At 48.4% G+C, this 24,457-nt stretch overlaps 1 protein-coding gene across 3 annotated transcripts in view; it reads right to left on the bottom strand.

The window, feature by feature from the left end:
* TTC12 (tetratricopeptide repeat domain 12) overlaps positions 1-24,457 on the bottom strand; it is a 40,424-nt gene that overhangs the window by 12,031 nt on the left and 3,936 nt on the right. For all 3 annotated transcript variants that reach the window (XM_048217448.2, XM_044386644.3, XM_048217446.2), the window contains exons 3-13: positions 22,474-22,637; positions 21,901-21,922; positions 21,232-21,309; positions 20,320-20,441; positions 16,235-16,294; positions 11,603-11,674; positions 7,551-7,611; positions 6,924-7,112; positions 5,770-5,839; positions 4,834-4,922; positions 2,588-2,756 (exon numbers count right to left, since the gene is read on the bottom strand). In XM_048217448.2, coding sequence (XP_048073405.1) covers positions 2,588-2,756; positions 4,834-4,922; positions 5,770-5,839; positions 6,924-7,112; positions 7,551-7,611; positions 11,603-11,674; positions 16,235-16,294; positions 20,320-20,441; positions 21,232-21,309; positions 21,901-21,922; positions 22,474-22,637 — 1,096 coding nt within the window. The remainder of the gene's footprint in view (positions 1-2,587; positions 2,757-4,833; positions 4,923-5,769; positions 5,840-6,923; positions 7,113-7,550; positions 7,612-11,602; positions 11,675-16,234; positions 16,295-20,319; positions 20,442-21,231; positions 21,310-21,900; positions 21,923-22,473; positions 22,638-24,457) is intronic.

Below are 24,457 nucleotides of genomic sequence, written 5' to 3'. Positions count from 1 at the left end.
TAATGACAATGCTGGAATCTTCCCTGGAGGGCATCGTGCACAGGCCATAGTGGGGTACCCCAAAAGGGACATGGGCACTGGGTGGGGCTGGACCAGACTGTTTGTGGTCCTAGGTAATTCCAAGCTGCTGCAAATCCCCCATTCCTTAGAGGGGAGTTCTAGTGTTCCTGCTGTCAGAAATCACGTATTTTGCTCTTAGTTCAGATTCTTCCTTCACCAATTAAATCTGTTTCCTTCAGTCTTGAGGTTGAACGCTAATGCACCTGAAACGTACAGAAGAGGAGCTGCCAGTCTTAGATCATGTTGGTTTTTGTCTTAGGAGCCATGAACATCTAGGCCTCCTCTCCATGTGAAGAAGCATACATCCTGTTTCTTTACTGGGGCAGGTGCTATTTGCTGGCTAATCCCACAGACACCCCACCATCTCCCTTCTATCCTGTCTGACTCTCCTACAGAAGCTGGCACCACTTTCCCCACCAGGGGTGGCCTGTGACACAATCCTGAGCAAACAGAAATAAGCAGTAGCTTCTCTTGATAAAAGGGACAGATCCAGCTGGTGGTAACCCGTCTTAATGAGGGATGTGATACTTGGAGCTGCAGCAGCCTCGAGAGACCATGAGGGAGAGATCAAGAGGAGGACAGAGACTTTGACCCTGATATCTTTAAGCCACTGAACTGGCTGTGGCCATCTGTAGTCTCTTCTGTTACGCGAGAGAAACAAGACCAGCTTCTCCCAATCAGCTACTCTGTAAGATGCAGCAGGAAACACGTGACCGGCACACACGTATCACTTCTCTTAAGCTTCACTGTGAGTCTGTGATACAGATGAGACACCAGAGCTTGCCAAGGTTAAGCAGCTTTCCTGGGCCACGTATGTAGAAGGAGGCAAGCAGAGAATTTGAACTCATGACTGCCTGAATCGAAAAACCCAGCGCTTTCCACAAAGTGGCACTGGCCCTCGCTAGGTTCCTGTCAGTACTCACTTGTCCCTTCGACTTGTCACATGGGGAAAAGCATCTTAAGAGGAAAGTGATATGCGTGCCTCTCTGTGAGGTCATGAGACCTGTGTGCAGCCTCGTCCTGCGTGAAACCATCTCCCTTCATTTCGGAGAACACATTCCATCTCTTTCTGGTTTAATCTGAGATGGACATTAATGAGACTAGTGGGCATGACGGTAATCAGCAGAGGTGTCTCTGACAGTCTGGAGATGAGGAGGGACTGCGGGAGACGCTCATAAACGCCACTCTCCAGAACACTGGAAAAATTCAAATGAAAACTCAAGCAATTCAAAGACAGCTGGGGGGGGGGGGTGCAGGGAGGACGCTCAGGACAACTACAGCTGCGTTTACTCACAGAGGCCAAAACCAAATAAAAAACCATGAGGAAAGCCTTGAGGAAGTGACTGCAGTCATTTGAAATGTGAAATGTGCTGTTGAGGATTTAACTCTAACAATCCATCTGCTTGTGTGGGCTGAGCTTTGGGGGGTTGCCAAGCCTCCACTGGCGAGCCACGGGGGCCGCGGCAGGGCTGAGAGCAGGGGGTGAGGGGTGGGGAGGGGGGCACAGCCGAGGCTCAGCAAGCACCCTGTGCACGACGGACCTCCCCTCTCCGTGGGACGGGCGCCGGAGGTCTCCGCCTGGTGCAGGAAAGATGTGACAGGATTTTAGATTTGGCTGCTTCTCTTACTGGGAACAGAAGCAGGAGCTGGCCTTCAGGGCCTGGGAGACACGGGGTGAGATTCCCTGGTAATGTGCCGCAGCTTCTCCTGCCCCATCTGTGAAATGGGCTCATAACACTTATCTTGCCTCCTTCTCAGGCTGAGAGGCAATAAAGTGAGATAATAGTGAAAAGAATCGGAAGCCAATTTCTGTGTTTAGATTGTGTATGAAACACGTATAAAGCCAGCTGTGATCCTTGCTGCTACTTCTATGGGGTTGAGCCACACAAAATTGCCAACATGCAACTCTTCTGATATAAAAAATGGTAATTTCACATGTAGAAACTAATAATATTTCGACTGAAACGCACTGGAAGGCATCACTGTTGTTCAGTAAATTTTTTAGAAAGTCTACTCAGGGGAGAGGCACATTCTGTTTCCACGGCTGTAAGGCGCAAACATCTTCCAGATGGGTTTTATTTATTTACACTCCACCTTGCTCCAGAAAGGCTTTAAGAACATGCCAGCTCAGAGAGTGCCCCCTCAAACAGGAATGAAAGAAGAAAGGTACGGGCAGAAGGAGGGCAGAACTGCACGGAGGCTGACGGGGCAGGAGCGAATGACCTATTTTAGAGCTGGATTCCCAGTCTGGATTTGGAAGGGCTGCTGTTTGCACCATCTATGATATCTTCGAGAAGGAAACCGGTCAGAGAAGTGAAACTGCTCACAGGTACTAAGTTCAGACAGGAGCTTGTCCCGGAAGTCCTCCCGAGGGAGTGCTCCTTCCACAGGCTCTTTCTCGTTTTGACACTTAATGAAGTCTGACGGCACCTCTCCTGTCGGAGGTGTGGGAAGGGGACGGGCAAGCGTTAACGTGGCGGGTGCCAGTCTGAGAAGCCCCAGGAAGCTCCCGCCAGCAGAGTCCTACCGGGTCAGGTCAAGGTGGCTGATGACCAGGCTCCGTCCGTGGTCCGTCTGGGCGAGCTGCAGCAGCAGGGCCAGGCTCTGCTGGCGGACGCTCAGAGCCCTGGTGGCCAGCAAGGAGGGCAGCAGCCGGCCCACGTCGGGGCACTCGAGCAGCAGGCGCTGGTTTTCCTCTGCAAGACAGGGGACGAGCGCCTTGTGCACATGCTAGCGGTCAAACCACTTTTCTCCCACCATCCCACTGGGAAATCCAGCTCTCTCCCCTCGTTTGAGAGGCAGGGTAATCAAGTGTCAGAGCACGAGCTCTAGAACCAGGCTGCCAGGTCCCGGTGACCAGGTGCACGACCGTGGCTGAGTCACGAACTCCCATGCTCCTCAGCTTCCTCCTGAGGGAGATGAGGAAGACGGCCGATGTGGCCGAGTTGTTAGCAGGGTTCAGGGAATGAATACGAGCCGGTGCTTAGAACAGGGGCTAGTTCACATGCGGACGCCACGTAGCATTATTCTTGCCAACAGCTCCTTGGTGTGTGGGATTTGGAACGTGAGGAAAGGGACTAAGATCAGCTTAGCTGTGGATGCCTTTAGGCCACCAGTTTTCATACACTGGCCAGAGCGACCACTTGAGTTCTTTCTAGAAAACGAGAAATCATGCAAGAACACTCATGAGCGGAGCATGCTCCCCCCCCCCCCCCCCAGATGTAAGCTACTTCCAGGGCGGTGGCACTGGCTCGGCCCGCTCCCCAGCTCCTTTTCTAAGCAGGTACCTGAATGCGTTTGAGAAGACGCAGGGGGACAGGCTGGTGTAGGAGGCTCAGCCATGAAAGGGCAGAGTCTCTGTGGCTGATATGTTTTCTTTTTATGTTGGAAAAGGAGCTCACTGTAAACAATCCAAACCACACAGGAGTATAAAGCTGACCGTGAAAGTCCCCTGCTCTCGCGGCCCCTCCAGGTCAGCTCATTCCTCAGAGGAGCTACTCCCGCCTCTCCTGCGAGTACTGTCAGAAACACGAGCCACCCCACCCTGTCTCGGCTTCTCTCCCACTCAACAGCGTCGCAGGGACACAGGGCCACGTGCGCAACCTTAGAAGCACGCCCGTGTCCCTCGGAGAAGCTGCCTTGTGTTCACCGAGCTGGAGACACCCGGGTTTCACAGATCTGACAGAGCTTGTGCGTCAGAGTCTGTGTCTGACCAGGGGCTGTTTGGATGTTAAAGAAAAACGTTCACAGAAGCCGAAGTCGATGCAGGCGGAAGAAATCAAGGCTGCAGGGAAGGAGGGCTCTGTCTGGTTCACCCTGAGGAAACCCTCGGTCACCAAGCCCTGGCTCTGTCCCTTCACGTGGGGGGGTGTGAGACGGCCACCGCGGGCCAGTGCAGAACCCCACGGAGCAGCAGGGTGCCTTGACAATGGCACCCGGCTGAGCATAATTCCCTTCAGGAAAGGGTTCCCCTCGTTCTCTAGCCCTCTGCAACTTAGATGATTCCCTCACTCCACTAAGTCAAGGGAGAAAGCTGCATCATCTCACAGTCAGCCAGTTACAGCTGACACTGCCTCCACAAGGTCTATGGCCGGCTTCCCACAGGAGCCCCGTGAAAAGGAGACCCGGATATCATTATTCCCATTTTCAGTGTTTTCCATCCAAGGTTGGGCCATTCCCTATGAAAACATGACTTTTTTAAAATGAGGGAAATACTTACAATTTTTATTTACATTTACTACTTCACAAAGGGGGTAAGAGATTGTGCAAAAACTTAGTGAAACCCAGAAAATGCTAATATGTAGAAAGGTAAATAAATGTGAACAAGGTCGATAAACGTCAGCTAGTGTTTACTGTCCCACTATTCCACGGATCAGTGTCATACATAAGATGTCAGCAGGGACATCCGGAGTCTCCCGATGCTGAAATGGGCACTGTGGTCAGCAAAAAGGAACGATATTTTTAGGTGGACAGAAAGGGACGAGTCTGTCCACTACACTGCCAGCACGCGCGCCGACGTCACGGGTCCGGGTCTGCAAAGCGCCCGGGTGATGAGACCGCTCGTTCTGCTGACAGTGGCTTTGTCCACGTCAGGGGAGCTGTAAGGGCGGCAGGGACAGGGCCGCAGCGCAGGCCGTGCTTCTGATCCTGATGCTCTCTCTGGGGGAAGGTCCGGACATCACCTCCCTCGGGCCTGGCCTAGGGGGAGACAACCCTGCCCGCGCACGTGTAGCCAGAGCATGAACGAGGATTAACGGGACGGCCAGCACTTACCGTTCCCCGTGCACACTGCTTGCCAGAGCCTGAGCACAGACAGGCACACCATCTCTTCCACTGCATCTTTTCCTGCCCTGGAAAAGCACCTAGAGCAAAGGACAGCAATATTAAAACCAGAAAGTAGTCCTGATCTTTCTGGTTGGCTTTAGTCCACCTCCAGACTCCTGCAATGTGGGCTGAAGACAGTAACGTTATAGGTCATCAGGACCCGGGAGCTGGTCAGCACTGAACTGAGAGCTCTGGGACAGGGGCGCAGGCCGAGGAGTAGGGGCTGCACGGAGGGAGGCTGCTGAGCCGGGGCCATGGGCGACAGCCGCGCAGTGACCAATGGGGCCATGGGCGACAGCTGCGCAGTGACCAATGAACTGTGGTGGACCAGCAGCCCACTGTGGGCTCACGGGCCCCCACACGCACCCAAACGTGCGCTGGTGACCTCAGCCCATGTCAGGGTCCTCCTAAACCTAAGCTGCACCCAAACCACTGAAATATGAAATAAAGTAAAAATGAATTTAGCAAACCACCTCCTTCCATACGGGTCTTTCTTCAGATAAAATTACAAATGGGATCCGCCAGGACCCTGTGGATCTCATTTCTTGATGTGATCAGCAAATTCCAAGAGAGGAAAAGAACAAATGGCAATCTTGCCCAAATTGGTAGGAAACCAGAAAAATGGTCATTTCTCTGACTCTGCAGTGCCTGGTGGGACCCCGGGAAGCACGGCTGACCTCTTCTGTCTCTGTGGTTAACTGTGGCCTGAACGGTGGCCGAACTCCAACGATCAGAGGCACAAACCCCGCCCCCGCCAGGGCCACCAACACCGATGGAGGGATGGGACCAGCCAGTGAAGCCCTGCCCGTGTGGTCAGGGATGTTTCACGGGGAGCTGGTTGTCCTTCCTTGCTTTGCCGCTGGCTGTCTTTACAAACACCCCTACCTTCTTAGGACCTCGTTCTCGCTGATGAGACTGAATCCATTGTGTGTTCTGAATAAAGTGCGTTCTGCGTCTGGAACAAATACATAAAAAACCGCGTCAGACTCCTGGACCGTCTGGCTGATGTCTAGCCGTAACAGAGCCAGCTGATGATGAGAAGCCCACTATGGAATGTCAAGGTCACCAAATTATCAGATTGGGCAGAAACAAATACCTTTACATTCTGAAACCTACAGCTGTCATCGGCCACCGGTTGCCCTAGGGAGAGGGACATCCTGTTCTGAGAAGGGGAGCTGGGCCCAGGGGGCCCTGCTGGTTATCTGACAACACGTCATTTTGTCATCTTTAGAGAGTCTCCAGAAGCCGCTTAACCTCCAGGAAGAACTAGCATATCCATCTGTTCTTAAATGTTTATTTTGAAGCTATTTCTAGGCTCTAGAGAGGAACCTAAACTCTCCAAGAAACTCGTGAAAGGGTATTTGAGCACCCCCACCGCACGCTGGAAGGAGGTCAGAGATCCCATCTCGGTACACACAGCATCCTGTCACTGAGTACAGATACGTCGCCCTGACAGAGACGTTTACGAGAACCGGTTATGGAGAACAGCACGGCTCTCGCTAGCAGCAGAGCTGATGTTGGCTCTGGAACGACTTACATGTCCTAAGAAGCCATTACATGTAACTGGGGTGAACTTTACAGTCTGACCAACTTCTGTCTTCATTCCTCCGTGGCTGGGAGGAGATGTGTGAGGGTGGGATATGGGTTTGGGGCATACAGGGGGTGTGCAGGGAAACCAGAAGGTGTGCAGGTACGTGGACGATGAGCGGAACATGCGTGAGGGGTGACTATGTGTGATGTGCACGTATGTGAGGTGTGACTGTGTGCCATGGGTGTGCGGTGTGTGTATATGTGTTTTGTGTTGTATTGTGTTGGGGCGTCTACTGCGTATGTGCTGAGTGCTCGCATGCTCTGAGGGGAGGATGGAGGCGGGACGGGGGTATATTTCTTACGTGGCCTGTTCAGTCCTGACATCCTAGCAGATCTTCAGTACGTGTGGACGGAAGGGACACAGGGAGTCTCTGTCTCCCCAGGGCTGATCTCTACACTGTCCCCTTACACTGACTGTATTCATGAGGCCATACGCATCTCTGGCTTACTGTCTTTCATCACTTCAGTCAGGATTTCAATCCCCCCTGCATAGAACAAGGGGGTCTGATTGGGCTTGCAAAGCGTCTCCAGGAGATTCCGGACTGTCACAGCCGTGTTCTTTCCCGAATCCAGTGATCTGTGGGCTTCCTTCTCTTGAAGGTCTGCTTTCTCCTGGAGATTTACTTGATTCAGGTAATCTACAAAACAAGAAGGAAAAGAAAAGAAGGGAAACAAATAAAACCCTAATTGTCAACATCATCATGACACAAAGAGTCACCTTTTTTGAGGATGGGAGGTTGAGAGCACGAAGCATGACAGTCATTCAAACATGGGGGCAGCAGGGAAAATTTTAGGAAGGGTGTACAGTCTATACCCAGAATTTTAAACCGTCTTCGGGATTCAAGGACAACATTATGCCCTGCCTAGAAGGCTCTAAGGAACAATGGTATAGAAAGAAGGAAGGCAAAGGTCTGAATGGGAGAACAGAGAGCAAAGAGGCGTGGGCAGCCTGCTAATAGAGAGGGTTTGATGTGGCTTTGAGGCCAAGTGCAGAGAAGGCACGGGAGGCACCTCAGGGGCAGAGCAGAAAGCAAAAGTGGAATTCAAACGAAGGACGCCAGCAGGAACATCCTCACCTTTCACCTGGGTCTGCAGCCGGGGCTTTATTTCTAAGATCTTCTGGTAACACTCTCTAGCCTGGAAAAAAGAAGCAAGACCTTGAAGAGTGGTCGGGGGGGAAGGTGATTACAGGAAAGACTACTGGGCACCACAGGGCTGGCCTTCATTATTTCCTCCCCGCCTCCTACCGCTCCCAGCGCAGGACGCAGGCAGGGGGAAGGCAGCATGCATTTAACATTCTGTTAGGCTTCTCTGGTTCTGTGGGGCAAGAGGCATTATTTCAGAACTTATTTAAAAAAAACAGTGTTGTCAGATCCAGCCTGTGATGGAAAAATATCCAGTCCTAAATTCTCATGGATCATGCCTGGCTGCGATAGGAATAATCATAAGGTGACTGCAAAGTTTAGATATGGTATTTGCACAGAGAGAGAACAGGAGGCTACTTGTCAGATATGCCCACAAGGAGTGGGGAAATAAATGAAGTTGGAGATATTGTTGACAGAGACTTTCAGGAATAGGAAAAGAGAAGTGCCTCCTTAAATACAGGGTTGCAAAGAGAGCCCCATAAGGGGTCCATTCACTGGCCATATAAGGTTTGCAAGAAAACTTGACAGTGAGGGGCCTCTCCATGAGGACAGTGCTGGAAATTTTCTGAAAAAAAGAAAGATTCTAGCTCGTGTGGTATGTTACTGGGTTTTGGGCAGTACTGTCCTCAGGGGTATCAAGAACTCTGCCTAGTCACTGAGGGAAAAAAAAAGCACAGAAAAAAATAGCTCTGAGCTGTCTTGAAAGCTCAAGGCTCATCCATAAGATTAGGATTAAGAAAAGAACGGAAGAAAAAACATCACATAAAACAGGACAGAAGTATACACACCAAACATGGTAACTGCTATAGACCGTGTGTTTGTGTGCCCCCAAAAGTCCTATGTTGAAACCTCCCCCTCAAGGTGATGTACTTGGAGACGAGGCCTCTGGGAGGTGATTAAGTCATCAGGGTGGAGCTCTTATGAGTAAGATTTATGTCTTTATCAAAGAGACCCCAGGGACCTCTCTTAACCCTTCTGGCTGTCTATGAACCAGGAAGCAGTGTGCTGGTGTTTTGATCTTTGACTTTCCAGCCTCCAAAACTGTGAGCACTAAACGTTTGCTGTTTAAGCCACCTGGTCTCTGGTAGTTCTTAGAGAAGTCCAAAAGGACGAGTGCAGTGAACCTGTATCCAACTCCTTTGAACCCAAGATCTAGTCTATCGGCAATTCCTGCCAGCTTCCCTGTCGGTATACAGGCAGAATCCCACCATTTCTCAGCACCTGCCTCAACACCAACCTAGTTCAAGCCACCATCACACCTCACTAGGGAAGTCTGTTGCAATAGCTTCTAACTAGTTCTCTGTTCTTTGCCTATTACGTCAAGACATAGTCTCAGGCGGTGGTGACCCTTTACAATATGAATCACGTCATTTCACTCCTTCACTCAAAACCCTCCCAGTTTACTTGAAGTAAAAGTCAAAGTACTTCCAAAAGCCCGTAAGGCTGCAGGGAATCAGTCCCCCACCACACCTCCATCGTCTGCCTGACCTCACCGCCCATCACTCTTCTCGAGCTGACCCTCGGGCTGGACCGCTCCTCCATTACACAGCCACGTGGCTTGCTCATTTCACTCCCTCCCTTCCTGAAGAGAGGCCTTCCCTGATCACTCCATATAAAACTAATCTCACCTTTGCTGCTTCCTGACTTCGTTTTCTCAGTAACACTTACCACTATCCAACACACTACACATCTACTTATGTGCTTCCTGTCTCCCAGCCACCCGTATTCTGAGAGTGTAACTTCCATTAAGTCAAGGATTTTGTCTTGTTTGCTACTGTATTCTTACTGTCTAGGGCAGTGCCAGAAACATAGAAAGTATGCATACATATTTCTGAGTGAATTAATTAGCTGAATGAATGAATGAATGAGTGAATAGAATTGGTGGAGAGGGGAGGGTTAACATTTTATTTTTTTGCTTTTCTATTATTTGACTTGAGTATAATAGGCCTGTATTACTTTTAGAATTAAAATCCAGCAAAGATTTTTTTAAATGTATAATGGGAGGCAATTTCTTTTTTAAAATACAGTATCTTATAAGTGGAAAGACATCCCATGTTCATGGATTAAAAAGCTTAATATTGTTAAGATGGCAATACTTCCCAAATTGACCTACAGATTTAATGTAATCCCCAACAAAATTCCATCTGGCTTCTTTGCAGAAATTGACAAGCTGATCCTAAAATTTGTATGGTAATTCAAGGGACCTAGAATAACTAAAACAATCTTGAAAAGGTAGAACAAAGCTAAAAGACTCACACTTCCCAATTTCAAAATTTACTACACAGCTATAGGAATCAGGAGAATGTGGTATAGGCATAAGAAGAGACATATAGGTCAATGGAATAAAACTGAGAGTCCAGGAATAAACCCATGCATTTGTGATCAATTGACTTTTGACAAACGGTGCCAAAATTATTCAATGGGAGACAGAATAGTCATTTTAACAAATGGTGCTGGGAACACTGATTGGATATGCACATACAGAAGATTGAAATTACATCCCTTCCTCACACCATATGCAAAAATTAACTCAAAGTGGTTCAGAGATCTAAATATAAGAGCTAAAGCCGTAAAACAATAAAACACAGAAGTAAATCTTGGATTAGGCAATGGTTTCTTAGATATGACACCAAAAGTATAAGGAATCAAAGGAAAAAAATAAATAATTTAGGTTTCATCAAAATTAAAATTTTTTCGTGCTACAAAGGACACAGTCAAGAAAGTGAAAGGGTAACACAGAGTAAAGGAAAATATTTGAAAAGCACTTGTCAGATAAGGGACTTGTATCCAGAACATAAAAGTACTGTTTACTTAATATAAAAATGCAAATAAAAAAATAGGCAATGATCTGAAGAGACATTTCTCCAAAGAAGACATACAAACAGCCAACAAGCACATGAAAACAGACCCAACATCATTAGCCTTCAAGGAAATGCAAATCAAAACAATGAGTCATGCTTCACACCCACTAGGATGGCTATGATCAAGAAGAGATAGTAGGAAGTACTGCCCAGGATGTGGAGAAACTGAAACCATGTACAGCTGGTGGGCATGTAAAATGGTGCAGCCACTTGGGAAAACACTTCGGCAGTTCCTCCAAAGGTTAAACATAAAGTTACCACAGGGCTCAGCAGATCCACTCCTGGGTATATACTCAAGAGTACCGTACACATATGTCCACACGAAAACTTGCACGTGGTTGTTCGTAATAGCCCTAATGTTCGTCAACTGAGGAAGGGGTAAATAAAATGTAGGACACCGATACAACAGGATATTATTCAGCGGTGAAAGGAATGAGGTACTGATAGATGCTACAGCGTGGATGAGCTCTAAACACATCATGCCAAGTGAAAGAGGCCAGCCACCAAAGACCACGGCTTGTATACTTCTCTGTATAGGAAGAGTCTAGAATACGCAAACGTATAGAGACAGAAATAGATTGGGGGGTGCCTTGGGTTGAGGTGGGGGTGGAGGGAAGGGGAGCACTACCATTGGGTGTAAGGCTTTCGGGGAGGTGACAAAAATGTTCCAAAGCTGAGTGTGGTGATGGCCGCACGTCTCTGAATATAGGAAAACCCGCTGAACTGTATACTTCCCACAGGTGAACTGTTTGGTACGTGAATGATATCTCAGTAAAGCTGCTGGTAACCATAGATAACATCTTAGTGTGTAAATATATCTGCATGGTTACTCCTGGGTGATGAGATTATGAGTGAATTTTGTGTTCGTCTCTCCAGAGATGCCGCTCCTGGGGCCCACAGAAGACTGGTGGAAGATACTGCAGAAGGGTTCCCAGAGCAGCTGGGCTGTCCTGGACGACACTCAACGGCCTTCTCAACTCAAAGATCCGAAGACTTACCGTGGAAAATACTAAAAGGTGGATTAATATCTAACCAACTTGGAGGAACATGGTCCTTCTCGGAGGCGACCTGGAGCATTGCTCTGTGATCACACATTCCCCTTCCATTCCTCTCAGAACTTACCACACGGTAGTTCTTCAGGGCCAGCTGGGCTTTTCCCATGTGGAAATACGCTTTTGTGCATTTTTCATCACACTGCATAAAAGAGAATGACTGATCAGAGGTTTCAGAAGGTTTGGAGTCATTAGCCACCCCCCTCACCGCCTCGCTAACAGAGGGAAGGCAGAACTCGAGTTCTCAGGACAGCTATGAGTTGACAATTAAAACTTTTCTGTGCATCTGTGGCCAAACTAATTGATGCCTGCAAGGAGCCTGGATGCACGAGTAAGCTCTCTGTCAAAGTAATTAATGATACTTGCCAGTTTTCATTTCCATTTAATGAGACTCAATCAGGAGACAAACCAGAAACCCTTAGTTTAGAAGAGCTCCTGACCTCACCCAAACATTAGAATCACCAGAGATGCTTATCAAACCTGGAAAGCCTGGCTGAACCACAGGCCAATTAAGAATTATACTCTGAGGCAGGGCCCAGGCATCAGTGATTTTGTAAGCTCTTCAGGAGATGTGAGCACGCAGGCAAGCTTGAGGACCCCTGGTTCATCAGAAGAGAGGAACATCTACTCTGGGTAAACAGCTGAGGTTACTGTTCCTGCCCTGAAATACACCACACCATAAATCCTGGGAACGTACGTTCTTGTCACTTAAGGTCCAGAGGGATGCCCCCTTCAGAAGGCAGGATCAAAACTTATGTGAGGCCACAGCCTTCGCACAGGGGGCCCTGTCCCTGCCTGCCCCGAATTATTACAACTCCAGAGAGACGGGCTGATTTGGCACAGAGACGCCAACTACAACTTCTGACATCCAATTAACTGAACCCTTTCATGTGTGAGGCGTTGTGCCTGGGATGCCCTCCAAGGGTCTAGAGCGCAAGCTTAAGAGTCTAAAAAGTCCTGGGTGAATTCCTGGCTTGCTTCTCCCCAGAAGGGGGGCCTTGGCCAGAGCAGCGGCAATGCATTTCGGAGTGAAGGGGAAGACTGAAAGAAAAGACAGCCGGTGACAGAAGCAGCAGCGATGACTGTCCTATGTGGAGAGGCCTTCATGGTGCATCCTCGTGAGCGTCATGTCCTGACACGCTGCTAAGTGGGTGACAGTAATGATAATAGTGCCTATCGTCCAGTCCTTGCCATGTGGTTCGGAAGAATTATCTCATACAAGCCTTATAACAACTCTGTGAAGTCGAAGCAATTATTATTCCCATCGTACAGATGAGGAAACTAGGGGCTGGAGTGGAAGAGCTGGGATCTAAAATGTGGCCATCTGAATCCAGGCCCCAAAGGCTACAAATTACACCAACTGTCCTTCGGAAAAGTGCTGTAGCGGTTGAGGAGAGGGAAACCCACTGCGAAGAAGCACGGCTTAACAAAGAGCGTGCAGAGGAGGGATTTGAGCTGGGTCTCCAAGGATACGGAGAGGTGAAGAGAGAAGGAAGGAGGCAGAATGGGCTGAGCAAGGTTCCGAGGTGGGAGAGGACAGGGAGCTTGCGGCCAGGACAAGGGGCAGGAATGCGGCAGGGAGGGGTCAGGCTGGAAGGGGCCAGCGAGACAGTGGTTCCACATGGAGGCCTTGGATGCCAGGCTGGGGTGGGTGAGCGAGCAGCACGGAGGCAGCGCGCAGAAGTAACTAGAGGTGGGAAAGGCGGGGGTCAGGGAGGGAAGGGGAGCCGTCCCACAGAATGAGGGGCTAGCCTCTGTCCCGGTGGTGGGGAGAGGGAAGCGCGGACGCCAGTTACGACACAGACAATCGGTAAAGGAGGAGGCGGATGTCAGGTCGCAGGCTTGGGGTTCGGTACCCAGAAGAGAGCGTATGTCATTAACAGAAGGAGGGAAGTCAGGGCAGGGAGTGGGGAGGGTGGAGGTGAGGATGAACAGTTTGCTCCTAGCTGCGGCATCGTTCCAGTAAACAGAGGCCTGAGGGAGGCAGCGGATGTGCAGCCCTGTGGCCCGGGGAGGGGGGACGGGGAAGGGGGTCTGAGGGCCAGCTGGACCCAGGAGAGCAGACAGGAGCTCCAAGGAGAAGCTGCAGAGAGAACACAGGGAGCCGGGGAGTGAACCCCGGAGAATCCACAAACGATGAGGTTGAGGGGGCAGGAAAGGAATGGTCCAAGGGAAAGGACATGCCAGCAGCGGCCCATGGAAGCCAGATGTCCGCTGTCCCTTCGCTGGCAGAGCATCAGGGTTACAGCAGGGGGCAGAACAAGCGGGCGGCCTCGGCGTCCTGTCTGGGCCACTGTGCGTCACAGTGAAGGGGCGTCGCTGGGACTCTGCCCGCCTTGGACGCTGACGCAGAGGGCCGCGGATGGCTGTCTCACTGCCCGGCCTGTCTCCTATGATCACGTGTCAATGCTCACCAGGATTTTCTCAGATAAGCCCCAGACCCCCTTAAAAGGAGCCCTGTTTTCAGAGAAAGATGGATTTTGTCGTGCAGAAGTTCTGCCAGGAAAGAAAGACTGATTCTAACTGAAACCAGCTTTGCTGCCTTATCTTCCCAGACGAGGAACATCAGTCTTGAAAGATCATCGCTTGAGCTTGTCTCTACCCATTCAGAAGTGTCAAAAATATTAAATTGGCATGAAAGTACTAAGACTATTAATAACGGAATACCACTGACATGCATTATTGATATAGGACTTTAAAGACAGTGAAACTTCTTTATTCACGGCTTTGACACAGAGTCAAGCACTGTCGGTTTGAGAGCCCCTTGTACCTTTTCCCCTATCCCTCCGAGGGGTCACCCAAGCCTCTCAGTGGGGAGCCTCGCTGGGCATTTCACAAGACTGGCTGTTGAGTGTGTCTGAGTTTTTTAACGTCAGCTTTGTTGGGCCTGCTCTGCTGTGGTTTCACTGTTAATTATTACATTGTGCTGCATTTAACATCTGGGAATAAGCCAGCATGTTATCTTAAATCAGCATGAAGATGGTGTGACTACCTCTTTGGTCCTTTTCGGATCAGAACAGATACTCTTGGAAGTCCCACCAGGAGATCGTGTTTCCCCCATGGAAGGGAACAAGATCCACACCCACGGGTTGTGGGATTTCACACTCCGATGGAGAAGCTATACAGAGCAGATGATTCAGAGCACTGGCTTACAGTTAGACCACGTTAGCTACGTGATCCCGCACAGGTTACTTCATTAATCTCTGAGGCTTGGTTTCCTTGCCAGAAAAATAAGGATAACAGCGGTATTGCAGAGAACAGAATAGAATATTGTAAGGCTCATGGCCAGCACGCAGCAAACTGTGGCTTGTGCTATTATTGTTGGAAAACGTCCTTGCCTCTCTCTTCTCTTACGGAATGGTGGTAGAGAAAATGGCCATTATCACATAAAGTGACAAAGCAGGTTAGGGGACCTATGCTGGGGCTGTGAAGAACCTGATGTCATCAGCTTTGGGCAGTTCTTGTAACTTTAAGACTGTAATGATGCGATGGGACAGGGTTTACGGACCTTCTGTATCTTCTAAGGGATAAAGAAATCACGCTCCCCACACATCCCTTTTGGAGGATCCCTGGTGTTTTATAAACCATTATTAGTAAAGGTGAGTTCCTAATTCACCCCAGTTTCCCTTGCTTACCCTCTTAATAAGAAATAAGGAAGGAGGTGTGGCCAATCTGTTGCTGTCAAAACGTGCTCTTACTCTGAGCCACGTTCGTGACGCTGGGGTGGGCGCGCTGTGCGGGAGGAACCCGGGCCACAGGATAGGCCTGGCATGTTCTCCTGGCACTTCACTTTTACTTGATCATGAGTTATGGAAAACAACATGGAGATATTAAGACAAACAGATCAATTCCATGGAATGCAATACAAAATCTGCAAGGATTTTTAAGATAAAACACGTATCTAACAAGAAATGTCATGCTCTCCACTTCTAGACCCTGCAGGGACTCCTGTTGGTTCCGTCAGGCGCCCTTCAGCGAGGAAGTCTGAGAAACACCGCTTCAGTGCTTCAGCCAGAGCCCGCAACAGCGACTTCACAGAATGGGAGAGGAAGACTTACTTAAATATTCAATCATCCGAAATAATGTCCCTGAGAAGTGATCATGACATTTCTCTTTTAAAAACTCTTGTATTATTTCCACCAACGGCCCTCACTTCTCACTTTCAACGACCTCTCTTGGCAGACTTTGGAGGGAGCACCATGAACTGCATGAGCAGATCTGCCCGAGCCCTGACTGCTAGGCTCCAGGCTGAACGACAGGAACTGTCTTCTGATTATTCCTCCACGAATATGCCAAGTTACTAGAGCTGGAGGAAAAGCACAAACTGGTGGGGAAGGACGGCACCACTGCAGAAACACGTTCCCAGGGCTGGTTTGAGAAACAGAAGGAGAGCGTCTGCAGGAAGGAGAGCGTCCGGTGACGCAGCTGTGAAGGCTGAGCCCCTGCAATTGAAAACCCTGAAAACGCAACGTGAACAGCCGCTTCTCTGGGTACTTACTACGAGCTCCGTGCCTCACACGCATCACCCTCACAACAATGCTATTGATCTCATGTTGCCGGTAAGGAAGGTCAGGCCCTGACTGCGCAGTTCAGACCCCGGCCCACCACCAAGCATGGGCCACTCTCCTGCGTTACTTCAGGACCCAGATGCCCGGCCCAGCAAGCCCAACGCCGTCATGTGGAAAAGGACCTCTCTTCTTACCTTTAGAGCCCACTCACAGTCCACGACTGCCTTCTGGTAGTCCCCAAGTTTTAGATAAGCCTGTAATGACACAAAGGGCTGTATTCACAAGTAATTCTGCAGCATGCAGTCTTCAGTTAACAGAGCAACCTGCAGGAATGTTACAGAACCCCAGGGCTAGCAACCGTGGACAGCCAGTACTGCTGCTAGGACCGAAGGGGCAGGATGAGCCCGGACAAACGGGAGAGGACAGCTTTGTGAACGGCACTGCTGGGCCGGAGCTGAGGCCTTTAGGAGAGCTGCAGGTGGGAGAATAAATACCCCCCACTCTTTCTTCCTTCCTTCTGATCTCATTGGCTGAACCCAAATGCAAGTTAGGAAGCTGGGAAGTCAGAGGACCAGGCCACAGAGGTCAGTTCCCCAGGGCACAGAAGGCAGGGCAGAGAAGGATCTGGAAAGGCAAAAGAAAATACCTAGCACACTAAACCCATCTACAAAGGAACAGCCAGCTTCTAGAGTCTACCCCACTGCAGATGTTCCAGAAGGAAATCAAAAAGGGAATCAAAAAGATAACAGTAAGTAAGACAAAGGGAATCAAAAAGATAACAGTAAGCGTTGGCAGAGTGTAGAAAAACCAGAACCCGCAGACACAGCTGGTGTCTTTGGTGGACAGCCTGGCAGTTCTTCAAAGGGTTAAACACAGAGTTGCTATATGGTGTATACATCTGTGCACATAAGAAACTGTGTACAAATGCTCACAGCAGCATTATTCATAGAAGCCAAAAAGCAGAAACAGGTCCAACGTCCATCAACTGATGAATGGATAAATAAAATGTGGTCCATCCATCCAATGATGTATTATTTGGCCATAAAAGGGAACGAAGCACTGATACATCCTACAATATGGATGAGCCTTGAAAATGTTACAAGAAAGAAGCCAGACACAAAAGGAAAAATATTGCATGACCTCCTTCATACGAAATGTCCAGAACAGACAAATGTATGGAGATAGAAAGTCGATTCGTGGTTGCCTAAGCCTGAGGGTAGGGGTGGACGGGAGGACCGGGGCAGGGGAACCACTTAAAGGGATGGGGTTTCTTTCTGGGATCATGAAAATGTTCTAGAATTGGTTATGGCGATGGTTGCACAGCTCTGTGAATATATTAAAAACCCCTGAATTGCATACTTTCAATGGGTGAAATGCATGTCAATTACATCTCAATAAAGTTGTTACCAAAAAAAGATAAAGTTCTGCTTCTTTCCTCATAAACACAGCAAGAAGGAATTGATGTAGGTAACAGGCTGACTCTTAAATTGGTGCCAAAAGCCCTGGGGACCTCTTGGGATCCCCTAGAATTGGGGAAAATCTTCAAAATCAAGAATTGACTCAGAATTCTGGGATCCACTCAATCTAAACTGAAGAACTCGTGGCACACAGTAACGGAGAGCCGTGTCCCAGCAAGCGCAGTGGTCAGTCCACGTCTGAATGAATTACTGGATACGACAGGTGGTCAGTAAATTCTTATCAAGCTGAACTACCTAGACTTTAAGCACTCTTCCTTTGGAAAGTTCCCGGGAAGCGGCAATGATCACTCCGGTGTAAAAAAGGACAACCAGGCACCTGGAGGATAAGAGGTTTTCCCAGAGTCCCCATCAGTCACCCCAACTAGAGCCAATACATCAGGCAAACCCCTGATCAAAACTGTCCCAGGGCACTGCGACATTCTTACCAGTAACTCTGCTAAGATATTTACATGGTCAAGCCAATCATGGGGTCAGTGTTGTAACTCAGGAGGGTTTCTAAGCATTCATCCCAAGCAAGGAGGAAGCAGGCACTAGCCCACTAATCAAGTCCAAGTCCTTCCAAGAAAGGAAGCTGCCGTGTGGTGCTTTTGTTCACATAGGTTTTGTCTTAATTGAGGAGGAGACACTTCGAACTGTCAGTTCCATAAAGCCCCATCCGTTCCCCCCAGGGTTTGGGGTTTCATTTGAAAGTCAGAGGATGTGAGGAGGAGACTAGCATCCTTTTAGACAAACCAACGAAGACACAATTCTGTGACATTGTTATCCGGGAGACATACAAACTCTGAAAATGCATACGTGGGCTTCAGCAATTTCTCTACACAGCCTTTTACTTTTGCTTTTCTTTCTTCCCCTTTTTTTTTTAAGGCTTGGATTCAACACCCTATAAATTCCCTGTTCTCTTTTGCTTTTCCACATTTTAAAAAGAACTACTTTTCCAAATGGCAATTAAACTCCTGATTTATCTAAATTACACCAGCAATCTATTGATCATAACATTAACTCCAGGAGAAAAACAGAGCGTTGAAAGGGTAGGCTTTTTTTCTCTAGCAAGCGGCAACACTCAATTCACAGGGTCCTTATTAAGTGTTTTCTAACACTGCATGCAAACAGGGGAGGCATTTTAAAAATAGTCAGCGGTGATTTGGTGGTTCGTAACACCAGGCAGCACATTCTGTATTTATTTGTCTCTGAAAACGCTTTCTCTTCGGGAAAGCTGGGAAGAATTATTTCCCCAAAGCTTTTCATTACATTTGCTTATTTCTATCCACACCCATTCTTAATGTGGTTCTCCAGAACCTGTTCAAAGTGCTGCTTAACCTGAGGACAGTAAAAATGTAACTAACTTAGACGGCTCGGGGTACAGACCATCTGAATTGGCTGTAAGTCTGAATCACATAACATTTTCAAAGCAATTCAATTTTACCACTTTCAAATAAGTTCAAAGTAACAGGACTGAAAAAGCATCAGTAGGTAAATGTTTTGGAGACCAAATCTGGTGAAAAGAAAAAGGAATTATAATTATTATATTAATTGCTTGCATTTGAATGCTTCTTTCAAAGTGTCAACAGAAATTTAATTCCCTTAAAAGGACTTATTGTTCCTCCAGCGTTACGTAACTTAACAAGGATTTATTAAACATCTATTACAGATAAAGTGTTGGAGGGGGAAAAATATATGAAAAAGTTTATAATCTTGTTAGGGTGATGAAATGCACACCACTAGGCCAACCTCTTGCCATTTTATTTACCAAATTCACTCCCCTATGTCAATTTTTCCCCAAAAGTAGGGCCCAGTAAGTGGCGCCTCAACGGATTTACCCAAACTGCTGAACTACTGAGGTTACACTGTGCTTGGACTTATTTATCATTAAATCACCATCACGCCCCAGACTTTTGGCCTCCAAATGTCCTGCTTCTTGCTGTTGACATTCTTCCTCAACCTCCCACAGCAGGACATTCTTGATCCTGAGTTACAGAAATTGGAGCTGATGAGGGCTCCTCCTGTCAATGACACAGTGTCAAGTGCAGCTCACACAGGTCCTGCTGACACCTTCTGACCATCGGATAATCATGCCGACAGATCCGCCACTTCTTCAGGTCTGAGCAACAGGGAGCTCTGCCACACACAGGCTCAAGTGCTTTTAAAGATAAGGCCACACGTGATGTTTTTGTTTCAACGGAGAACTATCTACCTTGTCCCTTCATTAAGTAGTAGATGATAAACACCTGCGTGATTGTTTTTACCTGTCCCATGAAACTGAGCTCATCTGTGATATAAAACAGAGGTAGGAGGGAGTTCAGAAACTCAACATTTCTGAGAAATTGGGGCTAGGCCCATCGGCTATCCAGCCGACCCGGGTCACAGATTCATAATCCAACGGGACTGATATGAATAAGAAAGTAACCCTGAGGAGGTCAGGCTACCAGCAAGAGGGGGCCAGGCCAAAGCCAGCGATGGCAGAATCAGTTCTCATAGGCTGTTTCATTGACTCACTTTACCCTCAGTGATGTGCGGGCGCTGACTTACACCACGCAAAGGACTGGTTATGTGTCGCTCTTCCCAAGTCCTCCTTCAGTCATCGCAAGTTGGTGGCTTGAAATTGGACCGTGATGACGGCCTTGATACCACGGAAAGTGGCAAATGGTCCTTACCGATCAGCTGCCACCACACCCCAACCGGAGTTGGCTGCTAAACACTGATGGGCACACCACTGCTTCCATCTGGTCTCATCTTTGGTTTCACAAGTTCTGTGGCTCCTGTCCCCTGAGAAAACGCCACGGGCATAGTGTTGGCCCACTCACCTGGGCTCGGTTGGTGTAGAGCACCTTCATGTCCTTCAGCTTGTCCAGACCCTCACTGTAGCAGACGATGGCTGCTTCATAGTCACCTCTGGCAAAGGCCTCATTCCCCTTTTCTTTTAAGGCTGGGAGAACAGAAGTCACACAGGTGAGCTCTCCCCACACACTGGAAAATTCTCTCACACTTTATTCCCCCGACTTTGCAATTCTACTTTGGAGGTCATAGCTTCCATCAATCCAAAGGAGACCCATCCCTTGTTTCTCTGCAGACATTTCAGGATCAGCCTCCTGAAGGACTTTTTCCCTCCAAACCCATCCCAAGCTGCCCAAAGTAAATGTTTCTGGCACAAAACTCGGAATCTCTCCAAGTATGTCACAAAGACCAAGTCTACACACTGAACGTGTCATAAAAAGGGCCAAACAAGTCACTGTCTAGCACGCGTGGAAGTGTTCAGACCTGCGCACGCACACCGCTGGGGTGCGCAACAAGAGCCGGAGGCAGCCCGCGCATGAGCCGCCCCGCCACGGCACCACCGCGTCTCTCTGCCTTCGTCTCTCCTCTCCCTTCTCACATCTTTGTTTTCTTGTTTCGTTTTTCGTTTTCCCTTTGTCCTCTGTGCCTCAGGCCAGCGCACGGTACCTCCCTTCCGTCCCTCCCCACGTTCTGAGGCCAGCTCGGGTCTGGTCTGACCTGCCCTGTCCATCCATATGCTGTAGAAAGAGGAGGGCTTTGTCCTGCTCCCTGCCTGCCGCAGCGGGGACAGGGACAGACACCACCCGCTTCTGCCTGGCCAGGCTCCAGTGCCTCAAGCCTGTAGACTGGGAATCTCGCTGTCCTCAAATATCAGCAGGCACGCTCATGCTCTTTCTAGCACAAATCATCCCAGCTCTTGAAAAGTGAAGACTGACAATTACCATCTGCTAAGACTTTGTTTTCCCTTCTTCTCCTGGCACGTTCCTTTGCATCCAACTCCATAGATGCCAAGAAGGCTTCTGACAGCAGAGTAATTTCAAGTATTAAAGAGAAAAATCCAAATACTATAATCAGTTCTTTAGCTCAAATTCAGAAGAAAGCTTCTTTAGAGCCACACATCTCATGCATACGTATATAGGCACACACGCACACACACACTCTGAAGCAACTAAATGACATTTTCTTAATTTGACATTAAATGGTAATCTGTGTGATGTATTATTATACATGATGGCTGTGTCTGTGCTTCAAATTTGATTTATGTCTTTTAAAAGAGTTTTTCTTTAAAGGCAGACTTTTTTGTTCCATTTGGCATAATGAGCTTCTGGGCTGGGCAACAGAGAAGCTACCTGGATCCTTTGAGCAGCTAAGAGTAAATTGGATGATATGAAATAGCTGAATTCAGTTTACAAAAGACTGGCCGGGAGAAAATAGAGAAGCCTCTGAGCGCTGTGCCCGCTGAGTAGTAAGAGAATTGGCTGACCCGTACGTTTTTGTTCCCGGGTTGTTTGTAAGCCCAGAGGCTATAATTTAAGGGTCTGGAAGCTACAATCACTAAACACTGACCCTAAATAAATAATACACGTTAGGAAGAGAGACGCTGTCCTTACCTGAGTTCATCTCATCTGCATTCTGCAGGGCACAGGTTATCATGAAAACAAAACAAACAAACAAAAAACAAATTTCAAAAACCGCTCTCTGGTTTATAAGTGTATGAACCAAGCAGGCAGATCCGTTACAAGTGGGGAGTAGGGTCATTTCCTCTAACCATCAATACCGAAGGGCCCAAATTCACGGGCTTGCTTTAAATCAGGAGATATGCTTATGGGTACAGTTGTTACGGGGTGAGCAGGTCAAGGGACCCCCACTGTGGCTGCAGGAGTTGGAAATCTGAGGCAGAACATATTTATTACCTTTACAGCACAGCTTAAATATTGGTCACAAGCTCAGGGGGTGGGAGGCCAAATTTTCATTAAAATAAACCCATTGTTTAAAGATGACTCAGACAAAGAAAAAAAATCAGAGTTTATACTTTCTTGTGGAAAATAAATCTAGTGAATCTAAAAAACAAAAGAGTGTTTCAGCTTCCCCGGAGTGTTTGAGATGAAACTACCACTTCCTCTGCTTCAAGGCAGACCTCCTCTCTGTATCTGCTTATGTAACTCCGTGATAGAAAAAGAAACCTTCGTGGAAGCTTGTGGAGGACTGATCACGGTCTTGTTCAGGGTGGTCCGGCATCCGTCCTCCTCTCGGACTTCCTCTGTAAACCGTAGTCTCTTTTCTGTCTCCAGGACAGCTTTCTGTTGTACGAGCGGGTCATCAGAATTCATCTCCTGGATTAAACTGGCTGGAGGAGAAATCAGAGGTGAATCATTCAAATGAGGTCTTCAAAAGGAAAAACTCCGTTCGCTAGAAAGGAAGGGGTAGGACGCTCATGGGGAAGAGCTTCTGTTTCTCTGGCTTTGTTGAGATGTGACTGCCACACAACGTTGTGTAAGTTGAAGGCACACGAGTGTGCTGATTTGATTCACATGTCTATGGTGAAGTGATCCCGCAATAAGGTTAGTTCGCACGTCCGTCTCCTCATGTGATTACAGTTTTTGTCTCTTTGCCAGGCACAGGGACAAAGAACAACTATGTCTTTCTTACTATAAATCACACTGTCACACCCAAGCAAGTCATCCTATCCTTCTCCCACGGACTTTAAAAAACTGCCTCCAACCAAGGGAACCCTTGTGTACTGTCGGTGGGAATGCAAGCTGGTGCAGCCACTGTGGGAAAGTTTGGAGGTTCTTCAAAAAATTAAAACTAGAATTACCATATAATCCAGTAATTCTACTACTGGGTATTTCCCCAAAGAAACAAAAACTCGAATTCGAAAAGATATCCGCAGCCTTGTGTTTCCTGCAGCACTACTTACGATAGCCGGATACAGAATATCACTCAGCCACAAAAAAGGAGTGAGATCTTGCCATCTGCAACAACATGGATGGAGCTACAGAGTACCATGCTAAGCGAAACCAGTCAGAGAAAGACAAATACCGTATGACTTCACTCATATGGAATTGAAGAAACAAAATGAACAAAGACAAAAAGAGACAAACAAAAAAACCAGACTCTCCAGGACACAGGACAAACCGGTGATTGCCCTCCTACCTCTCTGGCCATTGCTTTTTGGTCTCCTTTGCTTGCTCCTGCTCTCCAGGTCCCCCTACCTTCTAGATTATGCAAGCCTCAAGGCATTGCCTGAGCCGTCTTCTCTTTTTCTGAACCATTCCCCCAAGCAGTCCCATTCTCTCCCATGGCTCTAAATGCCATTTATATGCCAGGGCCTCCTAAACGGATCCCCACCTCCATTCTCTCCTAGGCTCAGGCTCACAAAGCCACTTGCCCTCAGGACAGAACATCTTCACTGCGACGTCTTACTCACCAATCCTGGCCTGCCCGGCCTCTTTCCCCTGAGACTGTCCCCCCCCCAAATGCCCCCTATCTCAGCAGATGGCCAAACCTTTGCCAAGTTTGGGCATTCGACCCCAAACTTTCAGACCTCATTCTTGAGTCTTCGTTCTCCCTCTGCCCTTGCAGCCATCAAACTCTAACGCTTGCCAAGTAAATCCTAAATATTCCTCGAGTCCATCTCCTCGTGCCCATTCCTGCTGCCACAGCTCTCAACCCAGCCCGTCTCTTTTCCCTGGAGCACTGGAACAGCCTCCTGAGGGGCTCCCAGCATCTCTTCTCCTGTCCCCTACATGTTCTCATCTCGACATCCATGCCGTGACCGGAGCGACTTTTCTAAGGTATAACTCTGATCGTGTTTCTACGCTGAGTCAGCCCTCCAACTGCTCGCAAGGTAACATGAATTCCCCCTTGGGGCTCCCAAGGTCTTCCCTGATCCGGCCTTTCCTGACTCAGATGGGACCCTTCTCTCTGGGGTCTCTTCTCTCCAGCCATACAGCTTTTTACACTTTCAGGCTCTTGAAAGCACCACGATCTCTTTCCTACCTACTTTCTCCCCACTTAGCATATTCCCTTGCCCTCTCCTCAGTCTCCAACTCCTACTCACACTTCAGATTTTTGCTTAAATCTCATACTTCAGGGAAGCGGTATACAACTCCTGTAATGGACGTAGTGTGGCCCCAACCCCACTCACATGCGGACACCCTAGCC

Source organism: Ursus arctos, unplaced genomic scaffold (genome assembly GCF_023065955.2).
Source record: "Ursus arctos isolate Adak ecotype North America unplaced genomic scaffold, UrsArc2.0 scaffold_22, whole genome shotgun sequence".
NCBI lineage: Eukaryota > Metazoa > Chordata > Mammalia > Carnivora > Ursidae > Ursus > Ursus arctos.
This window is presented reverse-complemented; position numbering and strand designations above follow the sequence as displayed.